Source organism: Bufo bufo, chromosome 4, assembly GCF_905171765.1.
Source record: "Bufo bufo chromosome 4, aBufBuf1.1, whole genome shotgun sequence".
NCBI classification, from domain to species: domain Eukaryota; kingdom Metazoa; phylum Chordata; class Amphibia; order Anura; family Bufonidae; genus Bufo; species Bufo bufo.
In genome coordinates, this window is record NC_053392.1 from 121436024 (window position 1) to 121463052 (window position 27029).

Here is a 27029-nt window from a genome sequence, read left to right on the forward strand (position 1 = left end):
TTTTTGCTCCGGCCAAAAATCCGGAACACTTGCCGCAAGGCCGGATCCGGAATTAATGCCCATTGGAAGGCATTGATCCGGATCCGGCCTTAAGCTAAACGTCGTTTCGGCGCATTGCCGGAGCCGACATTTAGCTTTTTCAGAGTGGTTACCATGGCTGCCGGGACGCTAAAGTCCTGACAGCCATGGTAAGGGGAGCGGGGGAGCAGTATACTTACCGTCCGTGCGGCTCCCCGGGCGCTCCAGAGTGACGTCAGGGCGCCCCAAGCGCATGGATCACGTGATCGCATGGATCACGTCATCCATGCGCATGGGGCGCTCTGACGTCATTCTGGAGCACCCCGGGAGCCGCACGGACTGTAAGTATACTGCTCCCCCGCTCCCCGCTCTTACTATGGCAACCAGGACTTTAATAGCGTCCTGGGTGCCATAGTAACACTGAAAGCATTTGGAAGACGGTTCCGTCTTCAAATGCTTTCAGTACACTTGCGTTTTTCCGGATCCGGCAGGCACCTCCGGCAACGGAAGTGCATGCCGGATCCCAACAACGCAAGTGTGAAAGAGGCCTTAGCGAGAAAGAGATTTTACAGGTGAGTTTCACAAAAATCTTGTTTTATGTGGTAATAACTTTGAAACACTTTTACTTATCCAAGCCATCCTGAGATTGTTTTATTATGACATTGTACTTCATGACAGTGGTGAATTTGAGTCAATATATTTGGCCTTTATTTATAAAGTAATCCAAAATTTACCCCAAATTTTGAAAAATTCTCAATTTTCAAAATTTAAATTTCTCTGCTTTTAACCACTTGCCATCTGGGCCATTTGCCCCCTTCCTGACCAGGCCTAATTTTGCAAAACTGACATATCTCACTTTATGTGGTAATAACTTTGGAACGCCTTTATTTATCCAAGTCATTCAGAGATCGTTTTCTCGTGACACATTGTACTTCATGATAGTCATAAATTTGAGTCAAAATATTTCACCTTTATTTATGAAAAAATCCCAAATTTACCCAAAAAATTGAAAAATTTGCAATTTTCTAAATTTTAATTTCTCTGCTTTTAAAACAGAAAGTGATACCTCATAAAATATTTATAACTTAACATTCCCCATATGTCTACTTTATGTTGGCATCATTTTGAAAATGTCATTTTATTTTTTTACGACGTTAGAAGGTTTAGAAGCAATTCTTCAAATTTTTAAGAAAATTGCGAAAACCCACTTTTTAAGGACCAGTTCAGGTCTGAAGTCACTTGTGGGGCCTACATAGTGGATACCCCCATAAGTGACCCCATTGTAGAAACTACACCCCTTTAAGGTCATTCATTATAACACTTTATGGGGCAAGGTGACCAAAAAATTGGTTGTTTTAGCACAGTTTCTATTTATTTATTTTTACAGCGTTCACCTGAGGGGTTCAGTCAAGTGACATTTTTATAGAGCAGATTGTTACGGACGTGGCGATACCCAATATGTATACTTTTTCTCATTTATTAAAGTTTTACACAATAATAGCATTTTTGAAACAAAAAAATTATGTTTTAATGTGTCCATGTTCTGAGAGCTATAGTTTTTTTTATTTTTTGAGAGATTTTCTTATGTAGGGGCTCTTTTTTTGCGGCATGAGGTTCGGTTTTATTGGTACCATTTTGTGGGACATACGCGTTTTTGATCACTTGGTGTTGCACCTTTTGTGATGTAAGGTGACAAATTGCTTGTTTTGACTTTTTTTTTTTTTTTTTTTTACGGTGTTCACCCGAGGGGTTAGGTCATGTGATATTTTTATAGAGCTGGCTTTTACGGACGCGGCAATACCAAATATGTCTTATTTTACTTTTATTTTTTTTCTATTTTTAAAAAAAAATATTTATTCCTTACTTGGGGACTTTTTTTTTTTTTTTACATGTGAAACTTATTTTTATTTTATTTTTTCAACCCTTTATTTTTTATTTTTTTATTTTACACTTTTCGTCCCCCATAAGGTCATACAAGACCTCTGGGGGACATTTACTTCACTTTTTCTTTTTTTTTTTTCACTGTTGATCTCCCTGTAACTGGGGCTGACATAGTAGCCCCAGTTACAGGAGAAATACACCCCCCAGAGAGGCTGTACAGCATAATTCTGCGCTGTACAGCCTCAGAGCAGGGCTGACCGCGCTTCCTGCTCTGCATACACAGCGCTCGGTGAGCGCTGTGTATGCAGCGATCCAGAAGGCAGGGACACCTGGGCACTGTCCCTGCCTTCTCTCTGGTTTGCCCTGCTGTCACTGACAGCGGGCAACCCGATCAGCAGCTGCACGATTAGCGTGCAGCTGCAGTTTCTGAACGGACGTTCTGGAACGTCCATTCAGAAATAGAGATCCACCCATAGGACGTTTATATCCTATGGGCGGACGGAAAGTGGTTAAAACAGAAAGTGATACCTCATAAAATATTTATTGCTCAATATTCCCCATATGTCTACTTTACTTTATGTTGGCATCATTTTGTAAATGTCATTTTATTTTTTTAAGGACGTTAGAAGGCTTAGAATTTTAGAAGCAATTCTTAAAATTTAAGAATTTCCAAAACCCACTTTTTAATGACCAGTTAAGGTCTGAAGTCATGTTGTGGGGCTTACATAGTGTAAACCCCCCCTAAATGACCCCATTGTAGAAACTACACCCCTCAAGTTACTCAAAACTGATTTTACAAACTTCAACACTTTTTTGCAAGATTTTCCATTTTGATCAATTTTTTTTCTTTAACACATCAAGGGTTAACAGCCAAACAAAACTCAGTATTACCCTGATTCTGTGGTTTACAGAAACACCCCACATGTGGTTGTCAACTGATGTAAGGGCACACGGCAGGGCACAGAAGAAAAGGAGCACCATATGGTTTTTGGAAGGCAGATTTAGCTGAACTGGTTTTTAGACACCATGTCCCATTTGAAGCCCCCCTGATGCACCCTTACAATAGAAACTCCCAAAAAGTGACCCATTTTGGAAAATAGGGGATAAGGTGCCAGTTTTATTAGTACTATTTTGAGGTACATATGATCTTTAATTAATATTACGTTTTTTTGTGAGGCAAGGTAACCAAAAAAATGGCTGTTTTGGCACTGTTTTTTATTTTTTCATCTCACAGGGTAGATCATGTGGTATTTTAATAGAGCAGGTTATTACGGACACAATGATATCAAATATGTCTACTTTCTTTGTTGCAGTTTTACATAAAGCATTTTTGAAAAGAAAAATGTTTTTGTGTCTCTATTTTCTGAACGCCATTTTATTTTATTTTTTGTTCCTGCCGATCGTCTTATGCAGGCGCTCGTTTTTTGCGGGAAGAGTTGATGTTTTTATTGGTACCATTTTGGGGTACATATGATTTTCTCGTGCATGGCATTGGGGGACACAGCACCATGAGTATACGTCCAACTACCACTAGGAGGCACTAGACACAAAAAGTGTTGGCTCCTCCCAGGTGGGCTATACCCTCTCCACAGGCACGAGGCCATTCAGTTTTAGTCTAGTGTCCGTAAGGAGGCAGACCTGTCCTGCTCTTTTTGCAGGTCCTGCTGCTTTTTTTATTTTTATTCTTTTTTTTTTCTCTTCTGCAGGTCTCGGTGATCTCCACCGTTATACCTGCTGCAGGCTGGGGCTCCATCGTGTTCCACTTTAGTTGCCCCCCCCCCCCCCCCCTGCGGGCGCGTACTTCGGTACCATCGCCAGTCACCCAGTCCCCACAAACTGCATCCGCAGTGGCTTGCTGGCATTCCCACAGTTCCCGTGTTGAGTCTGCCGAAGGGGTGACCCTGCGGCGCCTGAAGACATCGGATGATGAGTATATTCCTCTGTCCCTCGTAGACATCGGACAGAGTATATTCCCCTGTCCCTGTGTCCCAAGGTTAGGTTCCCTCCTGTGGCCAGGGATCCACCTTAGCCGGGGGTCCTGGGAAGCCTCCATCTTCCTCCAAGACAATCCCCCCCCCCCCCCTTTGCCACACAGTCTTCTCCCCGGCCTTTACCGCTACTTTAGTCCCCGGCTTCTTCCGGGACTAGGCCTCATCTTCCATGGCCCGTTCCCGGCTCCCAGGTGCTCCGTTTGCCCTGACCCGCCCATCCCCAGGCGTTGCTTCTCCCCCCTACCCTCCTCACCTAGTTTTGTGGGTCCGGAGGGCCCTTGGTCGGCTGCGATTCGCCCTGCCCCCCTCGCTCCATTCCCGGTCCCGGCCGCCTCATAAATCGAGGCCCCGGCTTTTGGGCCTGCTAGGCTGCAATCTTCCTGGCCCCTCCTCCTTGCTTCCCGGGCTTTTCTGACCCCGCCTGGCCCTCGGGAGGGGCTATCTCCTCCCCCCTTTCCTGGTCTAACGTGGGTTTTCTGTTTGAGGGGGTGGCCACCCCCTCCTCAATTGCTTCATTTCTCCTGCAGCCCTCCTGACCACCTCTATAGTGCTGCAGCACCTCTTAGGGGAACATGGCATCCGGGTCCAGATAAGACGGCCTCTGCTGGCTGCTCTGAGGGTCTCCTCTCCCAGCCTCTCCTCGGATCGCCACGTGTTTCACGTGCGTCCGCTGTCTACGAAGGCTGTCATGTGGTCTGCCTGTCCCTGCTTGTGTGCAGTACCTCTTGCCAGACACCCATGTGTCCCCTGACCAATCCTTTTGTGTAGGTCCCCGTTGAATGGGCTCCCTCCCTGTCAAAGCCATGGGAACCTGGTCCGACTCTCCCAATCCCTGGCGGAGTCACTGGACCGCTACCTACCCAAATTGCGGCCACCTCTGCCCTCTCAGGGTCCTCCCTGCAGATGAGGCACACTCAGATACCGGGTCCGGCAAGGGGTAGCTCACAGTACAACCTCGGGTGGTCTCAACAGGGTCCCACCCCTCCTCGGGTCCTCCCCAGAACAGGCCTGAGGCTGGTGCCGAATCCTTTCCTGTTGCCTCTGGGGACACCTCTTCACCGATTCCCTCGGAACAGAGCATCAGGCGGTCTTCCTCCATACAGAAGCCCCCTCTGGGAGGTCAAGACTAAAGTGCACCGAGGAACCTCTCCTATCCAGGGTTGGTATCCCCTCTAGTGGATTTTCGGATGGCACTCCCCTGACTGCACAGGTATTCAACCGCACAGGTAAGGCAACCGTCCCCGTGTTTAGGATACTGAGTCACCTACGTGGTGTCTCTGGTACGTATGCCTTCTCCTTAACAGGGGGGTACCTGCACCACTGCCATAGGCTGTACCTGACAAACCTTCCTGGTTCTTCTATACCAGGGGCTATGCTCTACACATTTGAGTGTTTCCACCGGGTCCCCATCCTGGTGCTGGTGTTCGCCACTCTACCTCATTACAGGGGGTCCCTGTTGTAGGCAAGCTGATAGCTCAGGCAAATGCCTCCTGTAGGTTGGTAAGAAAAAGCAATTATATCTGTCTGTTTCCAGCCGCCTTGCTCCTTTCATAGAAACATAGAATGTGTCGGCAGATAAGAACCATTTGGCCCATCTAGTCTGCCCAATATACTAAATACTATGGATAGCCCCTGGCTTTATCTTATATGAAGGATGGCCTTATGCCTATCCCATGCATGCTTAAACTCCTTCACTGTATTTGCAGCTGCCACTTCTGCAGGAAGGCTATTCCATGCATCCACTACTCTCTCAGTAAAGTAATACTTCCTGATATTACTTTTAAACCTTTGCCCCTCTAATTTAAAACTATGTCCTCTTGTAGCAGTTTTTCTTCTTTTAAATATTCTTTCCTCTTTTACCTTGTTGATTCCCTTTATGTATTTAAAAGTTTCTATCATATCCCCTCTGTCTCGTCTTTCTTCCAAGCTATACATGTTAAGGTCCTTTAATCTTTCCTGGTAAGTTTTATCCTGCAATCCATGTACCAGTTTAGTAGCTCTTCTCTGAACTCTCTCCAAAGTATCAATATCCTTCTGGAGATATGGTCTCCAGTACTGAGCACAATACTCCAAATGAGGTCTCACTAGTGCTCTGTAGAGCGGCATGAGCACCTCCCTCTTTCTACTAGTAATTCCTCTTGCTATACACCCAAGCATTCTTTCATACCTACACCTACTCCAGATGCTGAAGCCATTACTCCTGGCTGGCTCTATGGTGTTCCATGCGGCACTATTTCTCCCTTCCGGGCGAGATATACAGGCCGCCTTCAATTGCCGTAGCAATTGCACCTGTCTGTTCCCAGCCACTTTGCTCCCTTCATAGGTAGAGTACCTACACCATCTCCAGATGCTGTAGCCAATACCCCTGGCTGGCTCTATTGTGTTCCATGCGGCAACATTTCTCCCTACGGGCGAGATATAGAGGCCACTTTCAATTGCCGTAGAATTGCCCCTGTCTGGTTCTAGTGGGCACCAAGCTGCCATCTTGATCCCTTCATAGGTAGAGTACCTGCACCATCTCCGGATGCTGTAGCCGTTACTCCTGTCTGGGTTTATGGTGTACCATGTTGCATTTTCTCTCCCTTACCGGACAAGATATTGAGGCCTCCTCCAATTGCCGTGGCCATTGCACCTACCTCATCATAGTGTGCACCAAACAGCTATCTTACTCCCTTCATAGGTAGAGTTCCTGCACCGTCTCTGATGCTGCAGCCGTTACACCTGTCTGGCTCTATGGTGTAGTATGCGGCCCTGTTTCTCTTTTTTCAGGCGAAATAGTTGGCCTCCTTCAGGCCATTGCACCTACCTGATTGTAGTGTGCACCTGTCTTGTTCTTTGTGGCTCCGTGCGGCCCTATTTTCCCCTTCCCGGGCGGATTATAGGTACCATTGCTAACTCGGTAGCTGTTGCACCTCTCTGGTTCTAGGGTGCACCATGCGGCCACATTGCTCCGATCTTAAATGTAGTACCTCTACCATCTCCAGATGCTGTACCCATTACACCTGTCTGGTCGTATCTCTGCACTACACAGCCGTATTTATATTTTACAGGTTGAGTACCTGTACCCTCCAAATGCTGTCGCATTCCCCGATGCTGTGGCTATGTTTCCACTCTCCTTAGAGTGCAACATGCAGCCACTTTACCTATATTTTAGGCGTGTGTTTGTAGTACCCCAAGTGCTGGGCCCTATGGTGAAATCTGTGGCGCATACAGTTTCTGTATTACTGGGTGCTTTCTGCCCCCGGGTTCTAATCTGTGCTGCGGATGTTGGTTCCATCCTTTTGGTTCTTCCATACATCTGCCACTCCGTTACTGTCGTGCTCAATGGTCTCCTTGTACTTCTCAAAGCACTGTCTACAACAGGCCATCCTGGTTCAGCATGTGCATAATTACCATATCTGGCAGGGGTGGGCCAGCCCAACCCCCACCTTGTCGGTCTAGTTCTACTTTCGGTAGCTCCAGTATATGGCTGATCTGTTCTGATCCGGCGGGTGGTCCACATACAACCACGCTCCCTACACAATGGCCAGGTGGTTGTTGGCCTTTGTGCTAGGGTTGCTCTTGCCATCTCTATAAGGTACTACGGTATGCTGCGCTCTGTGTTACCCCATGTTATAGAGCAGTACTCGCGTTGTTTCCTATTACAGAGCAGCCCATTCCTGGTGGAGTACAGTGATCTCCACAGGATCTTCTACCTTGTTGGGGCACGTAGCTTGGTGAGCACCGGCCGCTGCAGCAGTTTTCGGTCATCGCTGGATGTCCTCCGCCACACGGAACCCTTCTGGGGTCAACGGCATTTATCCTCGCTGGACGTCCTCCCTGACGGGTCAGGGACAGGACCACTGGGCGCCACACACCTGCCTGGTAGGTGAATTTTCAGCTGATTGCTCTGGCATCAGACAGGGTCCCATAGTTCCTTCTGGGTCCAGGATTTCCCTTATATGCTCTGCTTAGTTGTACTACATGACAGAGGGGCATTCCCCTTGGACCTTGCCTTCGTCTGCACCTGTCAGGTACTTTCTCCCCCCTGGGAGTTTTCAGTATGCTGGTCGCAGCTGGTTTCTACATTTGTGTGTAGTCTCACCCGGCTTTTTCTTGGCGACTTCTGCATTCCTTATGCATATAGATGTCTGTCAATTTAGTGGTACATTTCGAGCTGCTTTACTTGCCCTCTCTGGGACAATGTACACAGTTTGCTAGTCACTATTCTTGGAATGGCTAGTTGTCCATGGCCAATGTCCCTTCCCCTATGGTAGTTTCATTTCACCTTTCCTGGATATTCTGGCTTGTGTTGTCTTCTGGTGGTTCAGCTCCTGGTTCCTTATGAGCCCATTCCGGGTACTCCTTTCTGGAGTCCCTGTCCCCGTTCATTTGACCACTCAGGTTCTGCATGACAATCGTTTTTGTTTTTTTGTTGGTTGGGGGGGGGGGGGGGGGCTGGGTTGATTGTTCCCTTTATGGGTTCCAATAGCCTTGTGGTCCTCTTGGGATTCGTGTCTCTTTTCCCATCCTCCCACGTCAAGTACCTGGTATTGAGTGGTTTAGTGCTACGGTTTGCAATTCCGCCGTATGGTCTCCTTCGGGTGTTTGGAGTACTCTCCTTCTACTCCCATGTCTCTCAGTCCAGTGTGTCCCTGCTGAGATTTCCTGGGCCTGTATCTGGTTCCTTTTTTCCCTGATACTTCATATGCCCAGTGTTTCCTCTGGTCTTACGCTTCACAGTGATATCTTGTTTTCAAAGGCTCGAGCCTCGTCTCCTGTTTTTGGGACGCAGGTCTTATCATTCTCTTTTCCTGGCCTTTGCCTACAACCCCCTCCTTCTCCAAGGGTTGGCGGTTTCCTCTAGCAGCCTTGGGTTTTTACCTTTAAATAGGGCGCTTAACTTCATCACCTGCCTTGCGGTGAGGGGAGACCTGCTCCCTTCACATGTGAGCCTTGCTATGGCTTCCCTCACTCGTTTGGCTTCCAGTGCTTCCCTGTTTCCTTGCTCCCCTGGCCTGTTTTTTCGCTCTTTGGGTCTGAGACAATTTAGAGCGTTAGGTAGTTCCAACACGCGGTGCTGTCCTAATTTTTTTCTCCAGCCCTTGGCTGAGCTCGGTGTTCTCCTTTGCCGCCTTCTTGCATTTGGGATTTTCTTCCAGGCATTTGTTCTAGGGTGCGTCTTCACTGCTTCTTCCTTGAGGTTTCTTCCTTGTTATGGAACCTGTTGCCCATTCCGTGTTTTTTCCTGTTGGGTCACATGGTTCTCCTGCACCTGTATGCCCAACCGGTGGCATGGCTGTTCTTTTCCCACCCTCGGGGACTGCTTTGGGACGTCCCATGGTGCTGTGTCCCCCAATGCCATGCACGAGAAAATTGGATTTTTTGTACTCACCGTAAAATCCTTTTCTCATAGTAGGCATTGGGGGACACAGATGTTTTTACTTCCGCTTCTCCGGGCTGGTCTCTTGATCTTTCCCGGTTCGGGAGTTGTTGGTTCCTTGCTTTTCTTCTCTCTCCTACTGCTTTTGGTACAAACTGAATAGCCTCGTGCCTGTGGAGAGGGTATAGCCCACCTGGGAGGAGCCAACACTTTTTGTGTCTAGTGCCTCCTAGTGGTAGTTGGACGTATACCCATGGTGCTGTGTCCACCAATGCCTACTACGAGAAAAGGATTTTACAGTGAGTACAAAAAATCAAATTTTTTTTTGATCATTCATTATTACACTTTATGCGGCAAGGTGACCAAAAAATTGGTTGTTTTAGCACCGTATTTATTTTTACAGCGTTCACTTGAGGGGTTAAGTCATGTGACACTTTTATAGAGGAGATCTAGCCTAGATCTAGATGGCTAGCGGCCAGCATGAACGGTCGCATCTGATCTGAGCTCCGGCTCCCGATTATAATCCTGAGTGCTATTGCAGCTAATTGGACCAAACACAAGGTGTACAGCAGCTCGAACCTTCACGGTAACCAGAGATGGGACCCAGCAAAGGGCAAGCTGCTGCAGAACGGCTGAAGGAATTTGGGCGCTAAGAAAACCAACATGATGCTGCGGCAGCTGGCACACCTCGTACACAGCATACCCGTGGTCAAGCGGCACAGCAAGCAGCTATAGACGAACCTGAGGCGGCTGAACTTACCCCGAAAGAGGCACACGAGCAGCTGATGTCAGCGATATTGTTTTTTTCAAAACTTCCCTCACCACAAAGATTGAAGAGGTATGTTTGGATGTGGGCCTCCTCAGGCATGATGTGCAACAACTCGGAGAAAGAGTGCGGGGAACAGAGGAGAGGATCTCTGAGCTCAGACCTCAGACGCCCCATACCTGCTAAGATACAAGCCCTGGAAGGTTCTGTCTCCTTATGGCAGCAGAAATGCGACGACCTGGAGAACAGGGCCAGAAGAAATAACGTGCGCATACTGGGCCTACCTGAGAGAACAGAGGGACAGGATCCTGCAGCATTTCTCCAGGCCTGGTTTAAGTCAACTTTTCCAGAGGCGTCTTTCTCTATGGCATATGCAGTGGAGCGGGCCCACAGGGTCCCGGCTCGACCATCGCCTCCGGGAGCCCCACCTAGGCCGCTCCTAGCTTGCATGCTAAATTGGAAGGACCGCGACTTAATCCTCACTCAAGCAAGGAAGTTGCAAACCATTATGCATGAAAATGCCAAGGTATCTTTGTTTCCCGATTTCTCCGCTGAGCTTCAGAAGAGGCGGGCGACTTTTGTTGCTGTAAAAGAGAGACTCCGGGACATGAACTTACCATATTCCATGGCATACCCCGCCAGGCTGCGAGTGGTGGAAGGAGAGAGATCACACTTTTTCACGGATCCCAAAGAGGCGGATGTATGGGTTGTAAGAAAGTCGCGAAGATTGCCACCTCCTTGAAGTATATTATTGCGTCAGCAGTCCATTTTTTTCCAAGAGACCTAAATGGTCAGGACGCATTGTTGATCACATCGGTGTTGCTCCATAATCCGCACCGGTCACCGTTATAACACTGTGCTTCCAGCGTGAGTTTTGCTGCTTACAATGCATACAGAAAGTTAGCTGCAGGCACGACTTATATCTTGCAGAGGAAGCTGGTCGGATACCGGCATATTCTTTTTACATCTAGTAATATGCTGGTCCCTGATTTCTCAGTCACAGGGAAATTATTACCTGATATCTGGCATCATACTCTGTATTTCAATGCTAATTTACAGCATAGATGGTTCAGATTTATGTTTTTGTATTATGTTTGGGCACTATATGGTATAGACATCACAGAGAAAAATGACTTTTCATATAAAACATAACTTTTACTGCTGTTGGTTAAAATAATACCCCTTCTTATTATATATGTTGGGCTACGTCAAATGAATAGACAAGGCCTTACTTGGACGTATCAGGATAATGAAGTCCGATGTATAGAAAAATTTACGGCAACTTACAGTTAGATGACTGTGGACCTGGCCAAACGGTAGATAGAGAGGTGGTGGATAAGGGGAAGGGAACAATATCCCTAATACAACCCTCAATGTACCCCTGCCTACAGGCGGAGCACCCGCCCCGAAAAGGGCGACCCCACCTCTCTGTGGCTAAACCCTCACTGTCGCCTATTGATACCCTGCCTATAAGGATCAATTATGTTCGTCCCTTCTTGGCAAATTGTCCCAACGCGTTTCCCCAGACGTAATAAAGGCTGGTTCATCAGGGGACTCAGGATAGTTGATAGGTTCTTGCAGGTTTCAATAGATAGATGCCCAACTGATAGTAGTGGGCAAAAACTCTGATAGTTGCATAGCAGACCTCCTGGTATAGTAAGGTGCATAGGTATTGCTGGATAGGTGATTCAAATACCTGGTTTTGGCGCCTAGATTTGAGCCCCGCCTCCTGGATTACCCTATTAGTGCCCTAGGATCGAGAAAAGCTCCTATATGGTATAACAATGTTTATAGGCAGCAGTATATATGTATTGGGAGTGATGTGGAGGTACAGACGCCAGAGAACCCAGAAAGAGGACAGCCCCATTCATAGCTTTCTGATACAGATAAAATGGCTGCCATATTGTTAATGTCATGGAATGTGAGGGGTTTGGGGGATCCGGGTAAGAATATCTGTTTTTGCACATGTTCGTAGATACAACCCACACATACTTAGCTTACACGAGACCCATCTCACAGCCGAAACGGCAGCTAGATTACAGAAGCCGTGGGTACAATGGTCCAGTCATTCGTTTGGCACCTCTCATTCTAAAGGAGTGTCTCTGGTAGTTAACCGCTCCATTAGATGGGAACCACACACAGTTAAGACTGACACGGACGGCAGATATATTTTTGTACATGCACATGTGAATAATATCCAGTTTGTGATTTTAAACATTTACTGTCCCCCTCCTGCCAATATGTCAATTCTTCAGACCGCAGCCACTTTTGCAGCTCAATATCCGCATGCTAGGTTATGTGTAGGAGATTTGAATATAGTCATGAATCCGCGGATGGACCGCTTCCATGCTAGTCCGATATCCCCGTCTCATGGCCCGCCTAGTTTAATGGCGGCCTGGCTCGGGGAGATGGGATGGCTGGACCTATGGAGGGAGAAACATCCAGAATCTATAGAGTATTCTTGCTTTACTCCCTCTTCTGGTGCAATGTCTAGGATTGACTATGTATTTGGCTCCCCCGATGTATACCTGGAACTGTCAGATATCTCATATGGCCCCCAGAGTGTCTCCGATTATGCGCCATTAATAGTAAGGTTCAATGATTCGCAGGAGAGAAGGTTTAACGTGAGGATTAGAATACACCCATTTTGGCTCACCCTCCTGAAAGATCAAGATAGAATCCCTGACCAGTTGCGAATGTTTTTGGAGGTACAGCACATAGATACGAATCCCCTGCTATTATGGGATACGCTGAAGGCTTATCTTAGGGGATGCCTTAAGTCATCTATCTCCTTTGTTAAGAGGGATGCCAGGAAGAAAGAGGGTTCTCTAAATCAGTGTTTCCCAACCAGCGTGCCTCCAGCTGTTGCAAAACTAGAACTCCCAGCAGGCCCGGACTGCATTTGGCTGTGCGGGCATGCTGGGAGGTATAGTTTTGCAACAGCTGGAGGCACACTGGTTGGGAAACACTGCTCTAAATACATGTGTTAAGGAGGCTGAGGCAAGATTTGTATTAGACCCCTCTGAGGCAAACCGACAAGATTGGATGCAGAAAGGCAGGATGTATTTAGTTCATCTACATGAAAAAAGTAATCGTAAGCTATTCTTTTACAAACAGGCCTTTGAGGTGGGAGATGAGGCAGGGCAAGTACTAGCTCATATTGTACATAAGAACTCATCAGCTCCGCCGGTTCTGCGAATACAGGCCCAAAATGGTGAGATTAGTGATTCTGTAGCAGATATTCTATCAAACTTCGCCGACTTTTATCGAGATTTATATCAATCACGAGTGGAATACTCAGAATTAGAACTGGAGCACTACCTAGATGAGATAGAGCATCCAACTTTATCAATGGAGGACAGCACTATGTTAGAGGAGAATATAACCATAGAAGAGATACAGGAGGCTATAGGTGACCTGGCAAATGGGAAGGCCCCTGGCCCTGATGGCCTACCTTTGGAGATATATTCCAAGTATGTAGACATCCTTGGACCTCAACTTAAAGTGATGTTCCAGGAGGCATGGCGGATAGGCAGACTACCAGACTCCCTTTATGAAGCAATCATAGTTGTACTCCTGAAACCGGATAAGGATCCATTGGACTGTGCCTCCTATCGGCCGATATCTTTGTTAGACTTAGATTATAAGATTCTGACAAAGATCTTCGCCAATAGGTTGAACAGGATAATTGCTAGCATTATACATAGTGACCAAACTGGGTTTATACCTGGACGATCGACCTCTAATAATATTCGCAGGACACAAGTCATAGCACAAATTGGAACCCAACATGACAGGCAATGGGCTCTGGCCTCGTTAGACACGGCCAAAGCCTTTGACTCACTGGAGTGGCCGCCGTATCTGATGAAAGCAATGGGAAAGTTTGGCTTTGGACCTAGATTCATGCAATGGATCCGGATAATTTATAAAAGTCCCAGGGCCAATATCCTAGTAAACGGTACGACCTCAGCTTACTTTAATCTGCAGAGAGGTACGAGGCAAGGATGTCCTTTCTCCCCTCTCTTGTTTGTAATTGACATTGAGCATCTGGCCCTCCGTATCCGCCAAGATCAAATATATACAGGAGTTAAGCTGGGGGGGAGAGAGGACAGAGTAGGCCTGTATGCAGATGACCTCATATTGTTCATCAGCAGTCTCTCTGCCGCGGGCGATCACTATTATAGAATTATTTGGAAAATTCTCCGGGCTGCATATCAACTGGACCAAGTCGCCCTAATGCCATTATGGAGCTCTGACTGGCCCAATGTTCATTATAATCTTAGGATAGTAGACCATTTTAAATACCTGGGGATTTTTATTACTAAAGAGCCAAGAGAGGCCTATACCAATAATATTGCCTCTTTAGAATTTATTTTTTCTAGCAAATTCAAAGTTTGGAAAACCCTGCCTATATCCATTATGGGAAGGATCATGATCCTTTTACCCAAAGGGTTATATTTGTTAGAACATGCTTGCACTCCAATACCTCTGAGTTTTTTTGACTGCCTTCACTCACTGATGGTCCAATTTATCTGGGGTAAAGCCAGACATAAACTCGCCTTAAATACTCTGCAGCGATCCAGGATACAAGGTGGCGCAGCATTACCAGACTTCCATTTGTACTTTCTTGCAGGTCAGTTAAGGTTCCTAGCTAGTTGGGTAAATGGGGAATCCCTTATGAACATGGAATATTATCTACAGCAATATCTGGAGTTATCCAATCTATGGCCAGTGTTGGAAAAGGCTGAGTCTCTGTCTGGGAAATTGCTACAGATTCACAGGTTGGCACAACAGGTTTGGAGAGACGCCAAATTGCGTCAATACCAGGACTGGGCAGATGATATACCCTTGTGGGATAATCCATTATTTCCCCACTTACAAGCCATAGACGGGACTCACATCTGGTTATCTTCAGGGATTACTGCTTCGAGACTTATATCAGACGGTATTTTATGGTCCTTCTCCCAAATCCAAGAGAAATTTGGTCTAGAGCGTACCCAATTTTTTTTAATATTTGCAGATCAGACACGCCTTACAGGAACAGTTTAGGGACCGGAATAAGGCCATCTCCTCCTACCCCTTAATAGGGGTTATAAAGTCACAAGGACCTAGGGGTATAATATCAGCTCTCTACACTTACCTGTTAGGCTTGCAGATGTCCTCACAGCCCATATTAGCCGAGGCCAAGTGGAAAGGGAACATTCCCCATCTTACTGCAGAGGATTGGGCGATTGCGATGGAGGCAGTCACTCATGTCCCCCTCTGTCAATAACAGACTCATCCAATTGTTTATGTTGCACTGTAGTTATTTAACTCCTACCAGACTGCATAAGATGGGGAGAATGTCCCAACCTAATTGTCTTAGATGCTCTCATAATAATGCTGACTTCTGGCACATGATGTGGGAATGTAACCATATCAGATCATATTGGCGAGATATACTTAGAGTACTATCATCATTGGGTATGGGCCCAATACCACTATGTCCCAAGATATGTCTGTTGGGTATTTTAGACAATGATGGGTGGACACACTACAATAAAATACTCCTTAGCGAATCCCTGTTTCTAGCCCGCAAAGTGATTGCTCTCAAATGGATGGCGGAGGAACTTCCTACAATAGGAATTTGGAAAAGACTAGTGAACCAGATCATTCCTTTTGAAAATGTACTATATGTGAACAGAAAGTGTCCAGATAAATTTCAGAAAGTATGGGGATTATGGTGTGATTCTAATTTGACTATCTCGCCCGGTTCTGTGGTTTCTATAAACCCTTGAATGTGATATAATAACAAACCTCACACGCTTCTAAATGCATGATATTGTATGCTGTATGAGATTATCTTGTATACATTTGTCTGTACCATGAATGTGCCTTGTTACTCTTTTTCAATAAAACGAGTTTAAAAAAAAAAAATGGGAAAGAAGCCTTTTAAAAAAAAATTCTCTCCCCACCTTTAGGCTAGGTCTACACGACGACATTTGTCGCGCAACATTTTGTTGCACCAATGTCACGTGACAATTTTTATAATGGCAATCTATGGTGTCGCACTGCGACACGACAGTCGCAGAAAAATCCATCTCAAATGGATTTTCTGCGACTTTCGCAGTTGCAGCATTTTGCAGTGCGACACCATAGATTGCCATTATAAAAATTGTCGCGCGACATTGGTGCAACAAAATGTCGTCATGTAGACCTAGCCTTATGGCATTCACCATACGGGATAAATAGGCCTATATAGGAGCTGTAACAGCCTGGGTTCCTTCAGACAGACCCATGCTATTACAGAAAATGAACGGCTTACCCAATCTCAGCGTTATCGCAGATCAGACATTAGCTCAGGGTGTCTGCTGTTTAAAACAGCAGAAACCCGACTGTTATGGAGCTGGCCAAGCGAGTGTCATGAGTTAAATATAAATGTACAGTATTACATAGAATGGTTTTATTTTGAGCTGTTTTGTTTTTTTTCTGTCCACTTATGTTAAAAAATTAAGCTAGAAGACTTGGAATAGTATGACAAAATATCTAACTGATTTTTTTTATTTCCTTAGGTGGATATTCCTCTTGGACTCCCATTCTACAAGTGGATGTTAAGACAGGAATTCTCCTTGGCCTCACATGATTTGTCCAATGTTGACCCTGTGGTGGCAAAATCTGTTTATCATCTAGAAGAAATTGTGAGGCAGAAAAGGAGACTGGAACAGGATAAGGCACTGGTAACTTTTTATGAGAGCCATTTAAGTTATGATGTAATATACGTGTAGTCACATCAAGTACATGTGTGTGGATTAGAAGAGGTACTGAAGATTAAAGGGGTTGACCCCAATCTATTACTGGTTGCACAAGTGCTGGTAACAGAACAGGTATGCAGCTAGCATTAACAGCTTAACGACCCAGGACGAGAATGCTCGTCCTAAATCACCGGCACTTGGCGCTAGAGGACGAGCATTCTCGTCCTGCGGTCCTTCCTCTCCCCCCCTGCGTGCGGTGCAGAGATCCGGCTGTTATTGATAGTTGGATCCCTGCCGCATCCACCAGCATCGGTGATGATGCCGATGTCGGTGGATTAACCCCTCATATGCCGTGGTCAGTGCTGATCGGCATATGGGAGGTTTGCACTCCCTCACCTCATCCATCGGTCCCCGCGCTGCTGTGGCAGGGACTCGATGGTTGCCATGGCAGCCCCAAGCCATTCTGAGGCTTGGGGCCTGGCATGTACGGAGGCTTAAGAGGCCCATCCCCCAGGCTGGGTCTCCTAGGCAACTATTAGCATCTTACAGTGTAAAACACCAACAGTTCAATATAGCACAATACAGATGTATCGTGCTGCATTGAAACAGGGATCATACCCTGTAATGGTGAAGTCCCAAATTGGCACAAATAATAAAGTGAAAAAAAAAAAGTTCATAAAATTAAAGTTTTACAAAAAAAATTACGTTTCAAGTAAAAAAATAAAAAAATGCGTCCTTTTCCAAAAAGAAAGTAAAAAAAAAAATAGGGGAAAGACATATAGACATATTAGGTATCATCGTGTCCGTATCAACCAGCTCTATAAACATATCACATGACCTAACCCCTCAAATGAACACCGTAAAAAAATAAAAACTGCTAAATGAACAATTTTTTTGTCACTTTACATCACAAAAAGTACAACAGCAAGCGATCAAAAAGGCGTACGCCGACCAAAATAGTACCAATCTAACCGTCACCTCATCTCGCAAAAAATGAGCCCCTACTTGAGACAATCGCCCAAAAAAAAAAAAAAAATATGGCTCAGAATATGGAGACACTAAAACATCATTTTTTTTGTTTTAAAAAAGCTGTTATTGTGTAAAACTTAAAAAAAATTATAAAAAAAAGCATACATATTAGGTATCTCCGCGTCCGTATCGACCGGCTCTATAAAAATATCACATGATCTAACCCCTCAGGTGAATACAGTAAAAAAAAACAGTCCAGCAAAATCTGCCTTCCAAAAGGCAACCCTGGAAAAAAAATGTATTAAAATGGAAAATCTGTTAAAGTGAAATTTTGAAATTGTATCTCTATTTTCCATTAATTCTTGTGGAACACCTAAAGGGTTAACGACGTTTGTAAAATCAGTTTTGAATACCTCGAGGGGTGTAGTTTCTAGAATTGGGTCATTTTTGGGTGGTTTCTATTATGTAAGCTTCACAAAGTGACTTCAGACCTAAACTGGTCCTTTAAAAAGTTGGCTTTTGAAAATTTCTGAGAAATTTCAAGATTTACTTCTAAGCCTTGTAACGTCCCCCAAAAATAAAATGTCATTCCCAAAATGATCCTAACATGAGTAGACATATGGAAAATAATAACTATTTTTGGAGGTATTAATATGTATTATAGAAGTAGAGAAATTGAAACTTGGAAATTTGCAAATTTCTTCACATTTTTGGCAAATTTTGGTATTTTTAAAAAAAATAAAAATTATTTTTTGACTCCATTTTACCAGTGTCCTAAAGTACAATATGTGACGAAAAAACTATCTCAGAATGGCCTGGATAAGTCAAAGCGTTTTAAAGTTATCACCACTTAAAGTGACACTGGTCAGATTTGCAAAAAATGGCCTGCTGCTGAAGGTGAAAATGAGCCAGGTCCTTAAGGGGTTAAAGAGCTTGTCTCCCTTCAGCAAATGGTATTTCTTATGTAGAGGAAGTTAATACAAGGCACTTACTAATGTATTCTTGTTGTCCATTTTGCCTCCTCTGCTGGCTTGATTCATTTTTCCATCACATTATACACATTATACAATTATATACTGGTCATGCTTGCAGAATACAGGAAAAGGCACCGGCCTTTCTGGTGGCTGGGACTGCGGGAGTGCACATAGTTCAGCACTTTTTTCCTGTAGTGTGCAAGCACGACCGCAGCTGCTGGATTGCAGGGTGATGAGCTTGGAAATGAGCAGTGCATAATGTGATGGAAAAATGAATCAATCCAGCAAAGGAAGCAACATGGACAATCACAATACATTAGTAAGTGCCTTGTATTAACTTTCTTTACATTGTAAATACCATTTGCTGAAGTGAGACAACCTCTTTAAGCATTATCAAACGATTGGCGCTGATGTCTGATAGTGTAATATAAATAATTCTTGTGTACATGCAGGTCCCCTCACCTGCTTGCCAGCTCTATGCTTGGAAAATGACTGTTAGTGGAGGGTTCTGTCCATAAGCAGTTACCATTGATTTATACTGTGGACGAACTGCGCATGCGCTAGAGTAACTGAATAAAAACTGCTGATGGCTGGAACCCTCAATCAGCAGACATTTTCAGTGCGCAGCGCCGGCAAACAGGTGATCAGACCTGCATGTAAGTATGAATTATTTATAATAAATCATTAGACTTCAATAGTTTATTAATGCCTCTTACTAGCTGCATGCATGCACCGTTTCCAGCACTATGTGCAACAATGGATAGCGGCCAACCCCTTTAAGATTGACTTCCTTTAAAGGATACGTACACCTTCGGAGGCAATTTTTTCAATTTGCCTTTATTGAAAATATTGAGCCATTCTTTCACAAAGGGTTAACTGTTTTTCTAGCTGTGTGACTGGTACTTTCACTTTTTGCTGGTCATCTAATAACCCTTATCTCTAAGGGTTACTAAGAGATCATAAACGCTTATTTAAAGGGAACCGGTCATGTGGATATTTGATTATAATCTAACTAATTATATACAATCATTAACTACTAAAAAGTGCCTTAGATGTATTCACTTACTGGTGTGACAGATGGTTACCTCATAATATACACACAAAGATGCCGCATGCTAATGAGCTGATTTGAGTCCAGCGTGATGTCAGTGAGTCCAGAGTTTTTTTAATTCAGAGCTATAGCCACTCCCCTGCCCACCTGCTGATTCATATGGAAAAAAACCTGTCAATCAGCAGCAGGTAGGCGGGGAGAGTCAGGAGCTCATAAATATTCATGACTAGGGCTGCAGCTAACGATTATTTGAATAATTGATTAGTTGTCGATAATTTAATCGATTAATCGCAAAAAACACCAAAATTACAAAACAGAGGTTTATATGATTTTACTTGAAAAATTATGTTCAGAGGCCATATTAAAACATATTGTGGATGGCGCTGTTATGGAGGGGATCTGTGGATGTCTCTGTTATGGGGAGGGGGATCTGTGCATGGCGCTGTTATGGGGAGGGGGATCTGTGCACGGCGCTGTTATGGGGAGGGGGATCTGTGCACTGTTATGGGGAAGGGGGGATCTGTGGATGACACTATATAGCATCTTATGCTATATGTGTCATCCACAGATCCCCTTCCCAATAACAGTGCACAGATCCCCCTCCCCATAACAGTGCCATACACAGATCCCCCTCCCCATAACAGTGCCATACACAGATCCTCCTCCCCATAGCAGTGCCAAACACAGATCCCCCTCCCCATAGCAGTGCCATACACAGATCCCCCTCCCCATAGCAGTGCCATACACAGATCCCCCTCCCCATAGCAGTGCCATACACAGATCCCCCTCCCCATAGCAGTGCCATACACAGATCCCCCTCCCCATAGCAGTGCCATACACAGTTCCCCCTCCCCATAGCAGTGCCATACACAGTTCCCCCTCCCCATAGCAGTGCCATACACAGATCCCCCTCCCCATAGCAGTGCCATACACAGTTCCCCCTCCCCATAGCAGTGCCATACACAGTTCCCCCTCCCCATAGCAGACTATTCTGGCAGTAACTTTTACTCAGCGCATCTTTATTACCTTACAATGCTCAGGTAACAGGCAGAGCGGGCGGCGGCGTAACGTCACTCACTCACGTGACGCACCTGCTCCGCCCACTTTATGAATGAAGCAGGCGCGTCACGTGAGTAAGTGACGTTACGCCGCCGTCTGCTCTGCCTGTTACTGGAGCTTCATTGTAAGGTAAAATAAAGATGCGCTGATTTAAAGTAAACCGCCCGCATAGCAACAAATCGGCGATTATTCGATAACTGGATTCGTCGACAACTAATCCCGTTATCGAATATTATCGATTTAAAGTCGATTAATCGTTGCAGCCCTATTCATGACTCATCCTTATCAGCTGGAGCTTTTCAATACAAGATGTTGGCAGATTGACAGATTTTGCTAAGAGAATCAGTCACTTTGTTTCCCTTAGTTAGGACATCATAAAACTGGTGACAGGTTCCCTTTAAGCTCCATTCTTATCAGTAAGATAAGAATGGAGCTATAATTAGTGTATATAATGTCAGAGAGCGGAGATAAGGAGCCCATCTGCTCCTGGTCTGACAGAAAATCTGCTACTAGAGCATCTCAGCTCTGTAAAGATAAAAGGAGGCCATATTTTTTAATAAAGAGCAATTGAAAAAAAATATTTTAGCTCAAAATAAGTACAAAGCAATAATAAAAATAAAATTGCCCCAAAGGTGTACATGGCTTTTAAGTTGATGTTGGTACGGTAGAAAAGTCAAAATGAACTTTTTTCTTTTCTTTTGTGAAGATTTGAGAAACCCTTAACAGTTGGCTACAAGCGGCCATACCCATTACCCAAGTATTTGCCGAACAAGTGGTTATTTCTCCCTCCCTACATACCCATGGCTTCTCCTGTCTGTTGAATAGATCCTTCCTTTACATAATATGCTTCAGCCTCCTGCTTTAAACTTTGTAAACCTCTGTGAGTTAGAGGAGGAGGGACAAGAATGACCTGTTATTGCTGCTAGCGAAAAATACACCTTTTCTCGCCCATATTCATTGGGGGACACAGGAACCGTGGGTATAGCTATGTCCTCTAGGAGGCGTTGACACTAGGCAGAAGCTGTTAGCCCCTCCCCTGGCAGCTATGCCCCCTCCAGCCTGGAGAGAGAGCTTCAGTTTTAGTTTAGTGTCATAGGAGGCAAGACCTCCCTGCCTTATGCAGGGCGGCTTACTTAGCCGATTCTTTTTTTTATTTTTAAGTATATTAAGTATGGTTAACCCTCTCCCCCTTGGCGGCATTGTTTTTCAGGTCTGTAGGGTTAATAGGCACTGGGCCCCACTTAGTACCCCAGGACCCCTAAGTACCTTCACTCCCCCTCGGTGCCCATGGGTCTAGGCACATAGAGAGTTAATCCTCCCCGGGCTACTAGCCAGGGGGCATGGAGGAATCGCGTTTACCAAAGGAGGACCTCCTCAGGACAGCATAGGCCCAAATTGGCTCCCTCATTCCCCTCGGTGCCAATGGCTTAGGCACATAAGGGGTTAATTTCCATGTCCCCCACCTCACAGGCGGCCGAACAGGCAAGGAGGGGAGTGGATAAATATCCCGCTCCTTGATATCAGACGCCATGATTCACCCTTTTCGGAAGCGGGCGCCATGCGCCGCTCCGAAAAGAGTTAATGCCTGCACCGGCCGTTATTGCGGCGGCTGGCACCGCAAAGCTTATTGTCATTGGGCGGTGGGGTGTAGTTCAGCCAGGCGCCGCATTAGGCCTTGTTTTTTCACCTTATTCGTTCGGCTCACATAGGAGGACCTCCAGGTTCCCGAAGGGGGGATGGTTACCTCCAGACATGTGTTTTTTCTCCCGGCCCACGGTGGTGGGCTCCCCCGGCCGGTGTGTACATCTGTGCACCTCTGCCGGTCCTCCGGCTGACCGGCAGGGCTTCCCGGTCAGCCGCACATTTACTTGGACCCGGCTTCGCGCCTAAGCTGTCCCCCGCCCTCAGAAGCACTCTAAGTCACCGCCCTGGTCTCTTTACCCCTTCCTGACCGGCCACTTCTGTATAGGCCAGTACAGGATTTTGTGGGGTTTAGAAATGCAGCATTAACCCCTTCCTTCTTATCCAACCTTATCACGCTGGTAGCTCTGGTAATGCCTTACACCATGTCCAGGGTGTCTGTTCAAAAACCCCTTTCAGCCTCAAAATATGTAACATTAACCATGCGGTACCAGACTGGGTCCGTGCTCCTTCCGGACACCGGAGGAGCAGCTGTTGGGTTGATAATCCTTCACCTGCGCAATCCAGTGGAGGACCTCTGACAGTTCCCAATCCACCCTCCTGGGTCGTTTGGTTCATAATTCTCCATCTGAGCATTCCAAAGGATGACCTCTGGATGTACCACTCTCCCTTCGGGGTCGCTTCATTGATAATTCTCCATCTGCACACACTAATGGAGCACCTCTGCAACTCCCAATCCACCTTCCGGGGTCGTTTGGTTGATAATGCACCGCCTGCGCAATCTGATGGATGGACCTCTAGAAGTTCCGATTCCACCCTCCGGGTAGTTTGGTTGATAAGTCCCCGCCTGCACAGTCCACAACGGCCAGGGGCGAGATTCTGAGGGGTAGACCTACGCGCAAGCGGGCCACAGCAGGACATCATCTGGAATATCTCTGCATCCCCACCCTTCCTCCCTGGGTCACACTCAGACACACCCTCCCAGGAGAGGGTCCGTTGGCGGAGGGGGGGGGGGGGGTGGAATCACTGACATGAATCCGAAGCAATCTCCAAGATTGCGTCTACGGTAACCAGCAGTACTTGTCGTATGCATTACCCCCTTCCAAAGGCGGAGTAATTGCACTACTACTGGATACAGTACTTGCCTTTATACATTGTCCCCTGCCATTTGTGGAATAAGTACAATAACAATGGTTTCAGTGCCGGACGTATATTTCCCCCTTCCATAGGTGGCGAAATGGCATCTCCGCTGGGTTTAGCACCTGCCGTATGCATTACCTTAGGTGCAATGATTGCACTCCCACGGGGTACAGGACTCGCCATATGAACTAGTTACCGCCGTGGGCATTAATCCCCCTTTATAGGTGGAGTATTTTCCCTACCACTGGCTTAAGTACTTGCCGTATGCATGCCGCCTTCTGTGGGTAGAGTAATTGCACTACCATTGGATACGGTCCCGACTGTCGCGCTATCCTTTTACATAGGCAGAGTGTTGCATATCACTGTGCTGCTTGTTGCATTACCCTCTTCCACAAGTGATTCACTAGCGGGGGAATGATTACATCTTAAGATGCCTTAGCTTCTTCCAAGTGGGATGTAGCAACAGTACTCTTCATCTAGTGGTATATGGGTGCTGCAAGTGGATATGGTGGTTATTCCACATTGAATCCTTCTTTACTTGGTGCTGGCTTTGGGCATGATTATATCATCCTCTGCCTTCTCAGGGGGTTACCTAACATCACTTATGTGTCCTTTGGGACCGCCCATCTCCATAAGCTTCCTCTGTTTCAGTCAGTCATGATCTTGTCCGCATCAATACTTAGTGAATACACCATTACACATATATGTTGAGTACGTTCCAGCGAGTCGAGTGTTTTCACTGACTCTCTATTTTCTATCCACCACTCCTCCTTCTCTGGGAAGGTGGTTATGTTGGCACTCTGGTTTAGCTACTACAGCGTGTTCTCCTCCACATGTGCAGCCTTTACGCTAATACTCGAGTTTGTAGTCGCTGCAGTGGGCGTCCCCCCTCTGGTAGGGGTCCTGCCCTGGCGCCAGCTTGGCAGTTGCTCCTGTTCAGAGCCCTTCCAGGTAGAGTTTTACGGTAGCTCTACTTCACTGGAGCAGTATGATACATGGCTTCTACAGGACAGTCTCAGCCTCCCCATCAATTTTGCGCTGACGGGCAAGCGCTGGCTGCTGCTGGGGGAGTTTTTTTTTGCGTTCCCACTACATACTAGGGTTCTTACTGCACAGCTCCTTCGTCAGGTGGTGGACTCTTCTAGTACTGCATTCGGTGGCCTCTACGGATGGCCCTCCTCTTCTGGAGTATAGGGCTAGCAATACAGTGCGACTCCCCTTGCCTGGCTTCCTCCTCAGGCTGAGTTTTTTGCACTGTATCCTTGGCTACTTCTGTATAGTGCTAGTCTCAGATGGGGAATGGGCTTAGACCTAGCCTATTCTTCTCCTTCTGTCTTTTTCCTCCTTTTGGCTCACGATTCCTAGCCACCCCCGCAAGCCTGGGTAGCTTCTGCGCTACTACCTTCACTCATCTGCATTCGTTCGATGGCCGTCCATTCCAGACATGCTCCGGCTCCGACTGGTGGACTCTGTCACCCACCACATCCCTCTTTCTACAGGGATCCTTCCGTCTACACGAAAGCTTCCCTCCTTCTCTCCCGAGCAAGAGATCCGGAAGCATGCGGCATGGACGCCCTGATATCCCCTTGTCAGGACTTCTCCCGACTTATGTGTTCCCCTCTTACCACTCCTACGGGAGATCTAGATGACAGCGTGGCTATTAAAACCGCCATTCTGACGCAAAGTGTTTTCGGCGGGCGTCATCCGCACTGTGATTCAGGCCAGGAAGCCATTATAGGGCAAGGAGATCCTTCCTGGGCTTCTGTGAAGCCGGGACATTCACCCATTCTGTTTTTCTCTCCCCACGGTCCTGTTCTTTCTACAATCAGGGTTGGACCTTGGGTTACCCTTAGTTCCTTGAAGGGACAGGTGTCAGCGCTTCTGTCCTGGGGGACACAGCTTTTCCAGCATCCCCTGCCTCCCCTGGCCGTATAACCTTCCTTCAGGTTGTAGCCCATACGGTTCTTCCGTACCGTCCTTCTCTACCGCCTTGGGATCTAAATATAGTCTTCTCGGCACTCCAGACTTCTCCCTTGCAGGAGATCTCACTCCAACTCCTGTCCTGGCAGTTAGTTTTTTCTTGGCTATCACATCCATCTAACGGTTGTCCCAGTTGGAGGTGCTCTCTGGCAGAGGACCCTTCCTGGTTCTTCACAAGGATAATGCGATTCTCCGGCCCATTCCTTCCTTCTCCCGTAGGTGGTCTCTGACTTCCATATCAACGAGATATTGTCCTTCCCTCACTGTCCCTCGCCTTCACACCCTAAAGTAAGGGAGTTACGCCATTGGGATGTTGTCAGGGCTCTATAGATTTATTTAGCAGCCTCCGCTCCTTTCTGCCGTACAGACTTTTTTGGTCATTCTGGAAGGTGCTCGCAAGGGATTGGCAGCCTCCAAGGTGGCAATCGCACGTTGGATTCGGGCTGCATTTGCGGAGGCACACCGCTCCCTGGGCAGGGTCCTGCCCTTAGGTGTCACGGCTCACTCCACCAGAGCGGTGGGCACATCTTGGGCTTGGAGGAATCGTGCTTCGGCTGCACAGTGTTTACGGCAGCTGCTTGGTCCTCCTTATGCACATTCACATGTTCTGCCGGGTGCATACTTATGCATCGGGGACGCTGCCTTGGGCCGCATGGTCTTGCAGGCGTCAGTTTCTTGATGCCTGCCGGGACGCTTGTTTCCATGGGTCTGTGGTTTTTCCCTCCCCATGGACTGCTTTTGGACGTCCCACGGTTCCTGTTTCCCCCAATGAATATGGGCAAGAAAAGGAGATTTTTGTAAAACTTGCCAGTAAAATCTCTCTCGCTCTTCATTGGGGGACACAGCACCCACCCAGTATTGTTGTTCGGCCACAGTTGTGGCGGTTGCGGCTTAGAACCCCGCTTGGGGTTCCTTGACATTGTTGGTGTTCCACGTTTTTTCGTTGGTTAACTTGCCTCTCCTGCTGCTTGTACAAAATCTCCTTTTTTGATTATTTAAATGTTTTATTTTACTGTTCTGTGTGTGAAAGATAAGGACTGTGGAAAACTTGTATACTGAAAAGCCACCAGGTGGCATATGTGCACATGAAATGGAGTGTAGCTAGGGGTTTTTCAAAATTATTAAAATAAGTTCCCAATTTTGTGTCGGTAGTTTTGCTATATATGTGTAGTTTCATGTGAATGGCGGCTATGGTTTTAGTTGGCATGGGCATGTTTTATTTATTTATTTTTATTATTATTTTTCCTTTTTTTTTTTTTTTCCTGGCACATTTATCCTCCTAGTAGTTATTAAAAACCTCTGAGGGACACTGACACTACTTTTTTTTTTTTTTTTGTAATTTGCACTTTCTTCACTGTAACTGGTGCATCCAAAGAATACCCAGAAACGGGGGGGGGGGATAGCCCTCTGTGGGGGCCATTATACACAGTGCTGATCCGGGTCTTCTTTTTTTATAAATTTATAAT

The 27029-nt window shown here is 46.3% G+C and overlaps 1 protein-coding gene across 11 annotated transcripts in view; it reads left to right on the top strand.

Annotated features, from left to right (window-relative positions):
• Window positions 1-27029, top strand: part of TRIP12 (thyroid hormone receptor interactor 12) — a 193435-nt gene that overhangs the window by 154447 nt on the left and 11959 nt on the right. For all 11 annotated transcript variants that reach the window (XM_040427793.1, XM_040427791.1, XM_040427792.1 and 8 more), the window contains one exon: window positions 16570-16734. In XM_040427793.1, coding sequence (XP_040283727.1) covers window positions 16570-16734 — 165 coding nt within the window. The remainder of the gene's footprint in view (window positions 1-16569; window positions 16735-27029) is intronic.